The 11,683-nt window shown below is 47.8% G+C and overlaps 1 protein-coding gene across 1 annotated transcript in view; it reads right to left on the bottom strand.

The window, feature by feature from the left end:
* Nucleotides 1-11,185, bottom strand: part of DCLK3 (doublecortin like kinase 3) — a 31,457-nt gene extending 20,272 nt beyond the window's left edge. The window contains exon 1 of the mRNA XM_004704219.2: nucleotides 9,375-11,185. Within this exon, the coding sequence (XP_004704276.1) occupies nucleotides 9,375-10,934 (1,560 nt within the window). The 5' untranslated portion in view covers nucleotides 10,935-11,185. The remainder of the gene's footprint in view (nucleotides 1-9,374) is intronic.
* Between the last annotated feature and the right edge of the window lie 498 nt (nucleotides 11,186-11,683).

Raw genomic sequence — 11,683 nt, 5'->3', positions numbered from 1 at the left:
AGAAGGAGGCTTTCACAAGGTAAACTCACTGCCATCCAGCTGATTGCAGTCACGTTGCTGTTGCTGCCATTCTGTGCCATCGAGCTGGTTCTGACTCAGGGACCCCACGCCCAGAGAATGAAACGTCTCCCCGCCCTGTGCCAGCCCCACAATGGTTCTTACGTTCAAGCCTCTCCATGCAGCCCCTGCCTCCACCCATCTTGTCAAGGGTCCTAGCGGCCAGAGAGGACAGAATAGAAATTGCCCCCTGTGGCTTTCTGAAACTAAATCTTTACAGAGGCAGAAAACCTCATTTTTCTCCTGCTGAGTGGCTGGTGGTTTTGAACTGCTGCCTTTTCCCATTAGCAGTCAGGCGTATCACCACTAGGCCACCAGGGCTGCTCTAGTAGACTCCAGTACAGTATACACATAACTTTAATATGCACTGGGAAACTAACAAAAAACGTGATGTGACTGTGGTGAAATGCACTTGATGGCAGTGGTCTGGAGCAGATCCTGCAGTATCTCTGAGGTAGACCAGTATCTGGGGTGGAAAGCTAAGTTCTCAGGAGGAAAATCAAACTGGAATTAACTACCTTAAAGCTCTGATTCCAAAGGAACTCACTAAGCCTCCACTTGCTCAATCTCCCTCTCTTAATAGTGTTTTAAAAATTAGTTCCATGGGCTAATCAATGAAATGATAACAGAAAGTCCTTATGCGCCAGGGAGATGATTGATAAGCTTATCTGCCATAAGGTAACAAGGCTGTCTCCAAGGTGAGCCAGAGGCTCAGGAAAACAGATTCAGGAATTGATTTGGGGCTCACACTTAATCCTAGCTCTAATCTAAGAACAATTAGTTCTTACAACCTGGCCCTGCTCCATACTCACCCTCACAAAGGAAGCACATTAGAAATGGTACTATAGCAAAGTGTGGTAAAGAAATTACATGGTGCCCCGCTATCAGACAGAATAGCATCTGGGGTCGTAAAAGCATGTTTCCAACCAAGCAGCTTAGTGAGATGTCAATGACGTCCACATGGAAGAAGCACACCAACATCAGTGACCCAAGGATTATAAATCATATAATCCAAATCCGAAGGAGGGAATAATATCTGAGTTTAAATGGTGAGATTCTGGTGGGTAGAAGGCTATGGGTGACAGTGGGTGCCCAAAGTGCATTTGCAGGATCTACACAGGGAATGAGTTTACAGTGATTTCCCTCTCACCATAATTGAGGGATGCCAATAACCTGGTTATTAAAGAGTATTGGAGAGACGACTATAGAGGATTAAAATGATATTTCTGACTTGAACAGTTAAAGCCTGTCATTTGATCACCCCCTGGTACACTTTGTGCATGATCTGGTTTTTAATACTTTCTGTGGTGGTTCTTTTTCATATTAAGGTTTATCTCTGTTGTATTTTATGATTGTAAGTAACCTTCTGGGATCTTTGTTATGTGGTTTTCTAATATATTAAACCCAAAATAGATGAACCTACAGAGACAACAACTTTAATAAGGGTTCCTGGCAGAGTATGGGAGAGGAAGTGGGAGGGGGGCAACCGATAACAAGGAGTTAAAGAAGAAGATATTTGTTTGATTTTTCTAAGAAAATATTTTGAAACTGATTTTGGTAGCAATCATACAACACTGCTTGATGTGATTGAACTATGAATTAGTATAAGGTCTGGATTAGCTCCCATTAAATGATCAGTGGGGAGGTGTTTAAGAACTAACAGCAAAAAAAAACATACATATGTACATGCATACATACATAAATACATAAAATCCACTGCCATCCTTGAGTTGATCCAATTCATAATGACCCATAGGGTTTCTGAGGATATAAATTTTTATGGGATCAGGCATATGATCCCACAAAGATTTCTCTTTCAGAGCAGCTTGTGGGTTTGAACCACCAACCTTGGGGTTGGCAGTCCAACGCTTACCCAGTGGTGCCACCAGCACTCCTTAACAGAAGTGGGAGGAGGGGTGGGATGGACAAACAGAGAGTCAATTTACCAAGATGACCTTTGCTGACTTTAAAATTTTACCTGAAGCTTCTGGCCATGTGGCCATACCCTGGACAGCACCTGGGCATACTAACTCTGTACAGACATTTCCTTTTCCTGGAAGCAGGTATGTGGAGTACTGAGCACCTCTCTCCCATAGAAGCCTAGTCAGACCTAAGATGAATTTCCTCACCCAGCACAAACTGCAGTTCCCAAAACAGGTTCTAGCCCCTACGTGCAAGTATTTTCATGGAACTGGTGAAAACCAGTTGATGGCCTGGAAGTCTCTATCATTGTTTTTTTTTCTTTAGTGACAATCATGGTTATGGATAACAATATATGCCTTTTAATTTGTTTTGTTTATTATTTAATATGCATTTAAAATTATCTTTTTTAAAAGCCCACTGTCATTGAGTTAATTCCAACTCGTGTCGTTGTTTTTAGGTGCTATGGATTCTGTTCCGGATGCCATATTCATCTCTAAAAACCAGCTTCTCTGATGATGTTCTCCACCTACAGACTGAACAAATGTGGCGACAAGATACAACCCTAACACACAACTTTCTTGATTCTAAGTTATGGCGACCCTCTGCACAACACAACAAAACACCGCCAGATCTCACACCGTCTGCACAATCGCTCCATGCTTCAGCCCATTGTTGCAGCCACTGTGTCAATCCCTATTGTCCAGGGTCTTCCTCTTTTTCACTGATGCCTTACTTTACCAAGTGTGATTGATGTTCTTTTCCGAGACTGGTTTGTCCTGATAATATATCCAAAGCATGTAAGCTAAAGTCTAGCCATCGAAGGACCATTCTGGCTGCACTTCTACCGAGACAGATGTGTTTCTTCATTTGGAAGTTTGTGGAACTTTCAACACCCTTTGTCAGCGCCATAATTCAAATGCACTGATTCTTCTTCAGTCTTCCTCAGTCCATGTCCAATTTCCACATGCAGATGAGCGATGGAAAATTCCAGTTTGAGTCAGCACAGCGTTAGTCCTCAAAGTAGCATCCTTGCTTTACAGCACTTCAAAGAGGTCTTGTGCAGCAAGTCTACCCAGTGCAATCCGTCATTTGGTCTCTTGACTGCTGCATCCAGGAAAATTCATTGTGGATCCAAGCAAGATAAAATACTTGACAACTTCAATATTTTCTCCATTTATCATAATGTTACTTATTGGTCTAGTTTGAGGATTTGGGTTTTCTGTAACTTGAGCTGTAATCCATATTGAAGGCAGCAATTCTTGATCTTCATCCGCAAGTACCTCAAGTCCGGCTCGCTTTCAGCAAGCAAGGTTGCTTGCCTATCTGCATATCACAGATTGTGAGTAAGCCTTCCTCCAATCCTGATGCCACATTCGCCTTCCTATAAACCAGCTTCTCTGATGATTTTCTCCACCTACAGATTGAATAAATGTGGTAAGAGGATACAACCCTGACACACAACTTTCTTGATTTTAAGCTATGCAGCATTCCCTTGTTCTGTTTGCCCAACTGCCTCTTGATCCAGGAACTAGTTCCCCAAGAGCACAATTAAGTATTCTGGAATTCCCATTCCTCTCGAGGTTGTCCGAAGTTTGTTATGGTCCACTCAACCGAATGCCTTTGCACGGTCAATGACAACAGGTGAACATCACTCGGGTATTCTTTGCTTTCAGCCAAGATCCATCTGACATCAAATTGGGCTCTTCTGAATCCAACTTGAATTTCTGATAGTTTCCTGTCAATGGACTGCTGCAACCAAATCTTTGGCAAAAGTTTCCTTACCTGTGGTATTACTGATGCAGTTCCATAACTTTAGCATTCTATTGCGTTACCTTACTTTGGAATGGCTACAAATATGGATCTCTTCCTGTCTATTGGCTAGGTAGCTATCTTCCAAATTTCTTGGTATAGACGGGTAAGTTCTTCCAGTGCTTCATCAGTTTGTTGAAGCATTTCAGTTGGTATTCTTTAAACTCCTGGCGCCTTGTTTTTGGTGTATGCCTTCAGTGCCACTTGGACTTCTTCCTTCAGTATCACTAGTTCTTAATTATGTGCTGCCTCTTGAAATGGCTGAATATCAGCTAGTTCTTTTGCCATAGGGACTCTGTGTATTCTTTCCAGCGTCTTTTGCGCATCAATATGTTGCCAGTAGAAGTTTACAATATTGCAACTTGAAGCTTGATTTTTTTTTCTTGAATTCTTTCAGTTGAAGATATGTTTGGTGTGTTCTTCCTGTTTGGTTTTCTAACTCTAGGATTTTGAACAATGAATTATAATATTTGACTTTGTCTTCTCGAGCTGCCCTTTAACATTTCCTATTCAGCTCTTTGACTTCCTCATTTCTTCCATTTGCCTTAACTACTCTACCTACAATTAAGAGCACATTTCATAGTCTCTTCTGACATCCACTTTGATCTTGTCTTTCTTTCTTGTCTTTTTAATAGCATTTTGTCTTTTTTATGGCATTCTTCGGGTTTGATGTTTTTGATGTCATCCCACAGCTCACCAGGTCTTCTGTCTCCTGTTCAATGCATCAAATCTGCTCTTGAGATGTTCTCGAAGTTCAAGTGGGAGAGACTCAAGGTCGTATTTTGGTTCTCATGGACTTGTTTTCATTTTCGTCAGCTTCTACCTGAACTGATGCGTGAGCAATTGATGGTCTGTTCCACAGTCGGCCCCCTGGCCTCATTATAGCTCCTGGTATTGGGCCTCTCCATTATCTCCCGATGGGGAAAGGAGCCCTCTATCTCAGCCCACGCATAGCAGCCAGCTGCTCACCCTGCCCAGTCTCCCCAGCACTGTTTCATAACAAAAGCTCATCCTTTTCCTGCCCTTTATTCTGGGAGAGACATTTTCAAATGACAGCCCCTATCTCTACAATTTCTTTCTCTATCCCTCTCACCCCTCCTTCTGCCCTGAATGTAATAACTCACCCACTGGCTTGAATAGCCTGGCCTGGCACTGCCACCCTGTTTGAGCTGGTCTCTGCCCAACATCCCTTTTCGGGCTCCTATCTGCTTCCTCTCCCTCTCCAGGGCCCAGCCAGCAGCATATTCCAACCCCAGCAAAGGCACACATGCTGGCAGAAGACGCAATTAACACTGATATTTCCGCAAGCTAGAAACCCCCATAATTAGAACTTCTTTGGTAAGAGCTCAGGAGTCTAAAGAACTCTAAGGGGAGAGGAGAAGTAGCATCTGATCAGTAAATATGATGCGTGCAAGTAGATAAAACTCAGTAATACCAGACTGAAATTTTACTCTAGGCCCCAATTTTCAGATTTAAATATTTCTGCTGATTAAAACAGCATGATAAGCTTGCAATACTCACTAAGAGCTTTTAGCAGATCCGGAAAGTTTCTTACAGCAACCACAGTTATATTTAGCTATGTCAACATAGTACCAACAGAATCACCTAGCTAAACTTAACAACACACAGAGCCAAACCTGTGGCCATGGATCAGTTCTGACGCTGGCAACCCCAGGTGGGGGGACTGAGTTCCACAGGGTTGTCTTGGCTTCAGTCTTTACAGAAGCAGGTTGCCAGGCCTTTCTTTCATGGCACTTCTGGGCAGATCTGAACTGACAACTCCTCAGAAATTGAGAGGAAATCATTTGTACCACCCAGAGAGGTTTAGCTTAGCAAGAAACAAACAAACAAACACTTAAACCTGTTGCTGTGGGTTTCCAAGACTGTAACCTTTGTAGAAACAGGCTGCCACATCTTTCTCCCCCAGAGCCTCTCCTGTGTTTCAACCACTAAACTTTTGGTTTGCACCAAATACTTCACCTCTACATCACCAGGGATCCCTAAATGCTGCAAAAATTCAAAACAAAAACCACTGCCTTCCAGACAATTCTGACTCATAGTAATACTCTCTTCAGTGTCTGAGACTGTAAATCTTTATTCCACAGATCAACTAGTGGATTTGAAATACTAACCTTGAAACTACCAGCTCAACACATACCCACTCTGCCAGTAGGGCTCCTTTAAAAGAAACAACAACAACAATAATAATAACAATACATTAACTAATGAACTGAAGTCAACATGGGGATATTTAATAATAGTAAACCTTAGAAAATACCAAATAACTTCAATAATTAGCACCATCACCCTGGTGGTGCGGTGGCTAGGTGTTGGGCTGGTAACCACAGATCAGCAGTTGGAAACCACTAGCCACTCCTTAGGAGAAAGACAGGGCTTTCTACTCTTGTAAAGAGTTACAGGCTCAGAAACCCCCAGCGGCATTTCAGCCCTCCCCTATCGGGTCGCTATGAGTCAGAACACACTCTATGGCTTTGAGTTTGGAATTTTTATCACGAGTTAAGCAATGACATCTCTCTGAACCCAAGCAGTGAGTCAACTGTCAGACCTAACATTCGCATGATTTCCTTCTGAAAAAGCAAAAGGAGCTGACATTAGACAGCACTAAGAGTTCTGACATGACAATTTGCTGAACTTTACTGACTCAGATTAAGGACAAACGCGTTATGACAGACCGTCGTTTTGATAGCTACAAGCTGATGCATTAACCACAGAGAAAACATATGAACCTATGCCACAAAACCATAACCCAGATCATTGCTACTGAGTTGATTTCAACTCATAGTGACCCTATAGGACAGCACAGAACTGCCCCTGTGGGTTCCCAAGACATTTAATGCTTTAAGGGAGTTGACAATCTCCTCTTTCTCCCACATGACTCCAATGTGTAGCTTTGGGGAGTTTCTGAAGAGCTATGCCACTACCTATAGGCACAAAAACAATTTTTAATTTAAAAGAAAAAAACACTCTTTGAAATCTGCAAGGAAAACATGATTAGGTACAATCAATAACTGACTCACATTCCTGCACACATTTGTACACAATCCATGCCCCTAACAAAATTCTCATCTGTTTTGACAGTTAAATCCACAAAGAGATGCCAGATGATGTCCCGGGTGCACTTGGCTCTTCCTGAAGCCCACTGGCCCCTGACATCCCAACTTTCTCCATGGTCATAAAGATTGTTGGCAAGTTAAGTCATTTAACAGAGGAGGCTCCACTGGCCCAGAAATGGCCTGCTTTGGTAGACTGGCTCTGGGACGTGGTGATAAACAAGCTCAACTGGTTGTTCATAGAAGAAAACACCTCAATCTGGGAGATTATCTTGTTCCACATATTTTAGGACCGTGTAACCATAATCATGCTGTACTAGACACATCCCTGAAATGTTCCGCTCAGGGGACCTACCCAAGCCTCTCCTTGGAATCTCTCCCACTTAGTGAAACCATCCCAGAGAGTCACTAAAGAACCCTGCCCTGCTGTAATCCTCAACCCAGTATCCAGCCCCTTGTACGTGGAGGCTCTCTGGACTCAGATCCAAAAGCTAGAGAAGGTCGGAAAGTGACAGGAAAAAGGACAAGGAAAGCCAGCTGAGGCAAGAATGAGATGTTTCCAAAGGCCAGTCATTTGATGGCAACCAGTCTGATGATTTCAGCAATTCTACGAAGCTGAGCGAAAAGGGGGTTGCTTGGCTTCGGAGTCGATGCAGAACTTATTTTACCAGATCATTAGCCTGACTCCAGGCTTCTCTCAGCTTGTAGGCGCAGTTTATGGGCAGATGAATGCTGGGGTGGGGAGGGAGGCAGGCAGTAGTTTTCCAGGTTGAGTGGACAGCCATGGAAATGAAAGGAAATCAGTCAAACCCTTGCCAAACAACATCAAAGTGAACGTTGCTCAACAAGAAAGGCCGTGGTCTCCATTCCCTATCACTGATGGGCAGCATCCATCGGTAGAGAGCTTTAAAATAGGAAAGTGTTGTCGTCGTCGTCGTCGGGGAGGGTCCTCCTCTTTTGCAAGGCCCTGCTACATGAGACCTTTTCCAGGGACAAGGTCAGGAGGCTCACCTTCCTATCACACCTGGTTGAGATGTACAAATCATCCTGGCAGCTGCCCAGGCTGGCTGCTGCCTCTCGGGCTGCATGGGAGAGTGTTGGATTCATTCACACAGTTTACATGTATCAAAGGTCTACCACACCACAGACGTCAGGCTCCTTGTTGGGGTCCTAGCAAAAGAAAATAAAGGCCCCCTGCTGTCATGGAACTGTCTTTCCAGTGAGAGGAGAAAGGATCCTGGTGAGTAAATACAGACTGTACCAGGTGGTGATGGGGGGCGAAGAGGGGAGGGCTGTGAAGAACAAGGTGGGATAAAGGTGCCAGAGAGGGGCAGTAGGAGGCCAAGCCAGAGAGCACCAGGAGCGCACTTGTCATCAAGGGAATCGGGTTATTGGCTCAGGGCAACAAGGGAACATGTATGTCTTAGGGATCTATGAGCAAGAGGGTGTTTGAAAGACCGCTCATAGGATTTGAGCTGTTGCGGGGATCTGGGGGAAGTTTGGTTGGATGCCATCAGGAGGTGGGGGTCTACTGGTTCTCTTGGAAATTCTTCTCTGGAACATAAAAGGGGTGGGCAGCCATCACTCACTGTAGCCAGAGGAAGGGGCACGTGGCCATGCTTGTGAAGTCCACAGTATGGGCTTGCTTTTGTCTTGAACCATCCCCGGGGCCAACACTGGCATTCTGTGAAACTATTTGTGGTCAAGAGGAGACCAGCACCAACAAGCTTTTAGGGCCCAGCCACGGCTGAACGGTGGGAGCTGCTCCTCTCCTTCTCGACTGCACTCCTCCCCCAACCTCACAAATAGTTACTATTATGAGTTCCCTTTCATAAATAAGGAAAGGAGGTGCAGAGGCGTGAGGCTCTCTTTGGTCAAGCCAGGATTCAAGGCCGGATGTTCAGCCTCCAGAGGCTGGCTCTTGCCCATGCCCCACTCGGGCCTCTGCAGGGCGGAGCTTCTGAAGACACAGGTCAGAGGGGTCTTTCTACAGGAGGGTGGCAGGGTCAGGCTGGACAGGAAGCTGCTAACAGCAGACCCCCACCCCACAGGTACCCAGACCTCTACCCAGGCTGTGCAAATGCTGGAAACCCTAAGTGTATGTTCCCAGCCAAAGGCAACAAAGTTCGCACCCAGGGACAAGGGAGCCCTTTCTGCTTTCATTTCAAGTGGAAAGTTTCTTTCTCAAGCACTTACTCAAAACCAATCTCCCTCAGTAACCTGTGAGCTGTGACCACACCATTCGATACCGAAATGAGTGCATGAGAGTAATAGAAAGTGAACCTGTGCGCGCGCGCATGCGCGCGCGCGTCAAGGTGACACACAGGCATCCATCTTCATCTCGTCTCCTAGTTTACAAACCTCCTCTCCCCCGAGGTTGCATAGGAGAACGTCTGCCCTGTACTGCCGATGCAATTTTTCGGTAAACCAAACACTGCTCTAAAACACAAAGAAAGAAAGAAAAAATGACGCGAAACATCACCCCTCTCTCATAGCAACAAAATCGGGCCTCACCAAGAGGTTCTCCGGCTTGAGATCTCGGTGGACGATGCCCTTGGCGTGCAGGTGGACGAGCGCCCGACACACGTCCGTGATCATGAGCGCCGCCTCCCGCTCGGGGAACTTCACGCTCTCGATGATGGCGTCGAAGAGATCGCCCCCCGGCACGTACTCCATGGTCAGGTAGATCTCCGTGTCCGTCTCGTACACTTCGTGCAGTTTCACGATGTTGGGATGGGCGAGGCTCTGCATGATGGCGATCTCACTGTCCACCATGTCCTCCCTGCCCTGCAGTTTGGACTTGTCGATGATCTTCATGGCATAGGCCTGCCGGCTTTCTCGGTGCCTGCATTCCTTCACCACGGCGAAATTCCCATCCCCGATGACCCTGCCGGGCTCATAGTGCTTCTCCACTTCGGTGGTGAGGATGCCCGCGGGCCGCGCCTTGCGCCCTGCTGGGCGTTCGGGCTTGCTGTTTTCGGGCCGAGTCTTGGGCTCCGGGTCCACCTGCGAAGGCTCCTTGTCCCCAAGAACCACTTTCCTCCCTGCTGGCGCACAGGCCTTTCTCTCCTTGCTGGGCTCCTCCTCCCTGTCCTCGGCCTGGTGCTCCCTCTGGAGCCAGCCACCCTGCCTGTGGCGCCCACGGGGCTCTTTCTTGGCTTCCTTCAGCCCGGGCTCTGGGGCTGGCTGTGCTTCAGCAAGTTCCTTCTTGGTCTTGACCGCTCCCGGAGGGAAGCTCTCCTGACTCTCCGGCTCTCTCTCCTCCCTCTTCTCCACCGTCTTGCCAGGTTTCCTGGGGTCATGCATGGGATTCCTGGGGCTGCTCCTGTGGCTGTCGCCCTTCCACTCTTCCTCCCCACCCGGAGGGTTCGCCTCGGGGGACTTTCTGCAGCTCCTGGTCCTCACCAGCTTCTCCACGTTGTGCCCCGTGGGCCTGCCCAGGGCTAACTCGCTGGTCCCCTGGGAGAGCCTCTCGAGAGGCTGCCGGCTCAGCTGCAGCTCCCGCTCCCTCTTGCACTTCTCGCATCGGACAATTTCCCCTGAGGTCTTTTCGATCTCCAACCCCAGGTGCTTCTCCCCACTCTCATGTGTCTCCTCCTGCGTGGTGGTCTCCCTGGAGGGCTTGCTATGGGATTCAGCCTCTCCCTTTCCCTTCCCCCAGGGCTTCTGGGCCCTGGCCCTGTCCTCCCGGGCTGGGGGTCCGTTGGTCACCTTGGAACCAGCAGCCTGAGCCCCGCTCTTAGTGGTCTCCGTCTCCCCAGAGGGATGACCCCCTTTCAGAGTCTTGCTAAAGAGCCTGCTCTTCAGCCTTGGGGAAGGGGCCCTGCTACGTGGAGCTAGTGTCAGGGCCCGGGCTTTGTTGGGATACAGTTCCTCTATGGCCAGCTGAATGTTCTTCAAGGTCAACGGCTCTTTCCCCATGGCTATGAAGGCATCCCCATCCCTGAAGAAATCAGAGATGCTTTTGATTTCCCTGCCCTTGAGGTTGAATATTTTCCGCACACGATCATTCTTCCACCTCGGAAAGCCCAGGGCTTCCGAGATGTCGGCGAGGAGCTGCTCGAACGTCTGCATGGAACGTCTGTTGAGCAGCAGGGTGATCTTCCGCAGGGGGTGCCCACCCAGCTTCACCACGGTCACCACCCTGGGCTTCAGCAGGCTGCTGTCAGCGTGGAGGCAGTGCAGGCCGTGCTGAGGGCTGAACACGGGCGCCGCAGAGCCGTGTGGGCCCTGCAGTGGTTTCTCCACCTTCCGGGGGCCCGCAGCCAGCCAGGAGCTCTGCAGCTTCCGCTCCGTGATCCTCGAGCTTAAATAGTTTAGAGAGTGCTCACATAGGCTCCGGTGCCCTATAACAGGAAAAGGACAACAGAGCATTAGTCAGTGTGAGTCAAAGAGCCTTCTTCACCCACGCTTTTGGTGCGAGCACAGTTTGGGGTGGAGCGTGGAGTGTCCTGGAAAGGATGGAGCCATTGTACGTTAGGTCTAATCCTGGGCTCCCCTGTGAGAGGTCAGAAGGACAGGACGGAGCCGGCATGGGGCCTGAGGGGACTCCTCTAGACGGTCTAGACACCCCCAATGGGTCACGTGGGAAAGCCCTCTCTAGCTGAGGCCTGAGTCTGTGAACATACCTCCCAGGGTCAACTGACTGCCAAAAATCCATGGCTAAGGGAACAGGCCCCAGAAAGCTCCAACCCAAAGGCGGGAATGTTCTCAACCACAAGAAACCCAAATCTCAAACAGCGATTTGCCAAGAGCAGTTCTCAGCTCGACTTCCAGCTTCTTCAAGGGATTGGTAAGTAGTAGGGAGGTGTAATGCTCACAGG

This window comes from Echinops telfairi, unplaced genomic scaffold, assembly GCF_000313985.2.
Source record: "Echinops telfairi isolate 266 unplaced genomic scaffold, ASM31398v2 ScPeMD7_7420;HRSCAF=8458, whole genome shotgun sequence".
In the NCBI taxonomy this organism is placed as follows: domain Eukaryota; kingdom Metazoa; phylum Chordata; class Mammalia; order Afrosoricida; family Tenrecidae; genus Echinops; species Echinops telfairi.
This window is presented reverse-complemented; position numbering and strand designations above follow the sequence as displayed.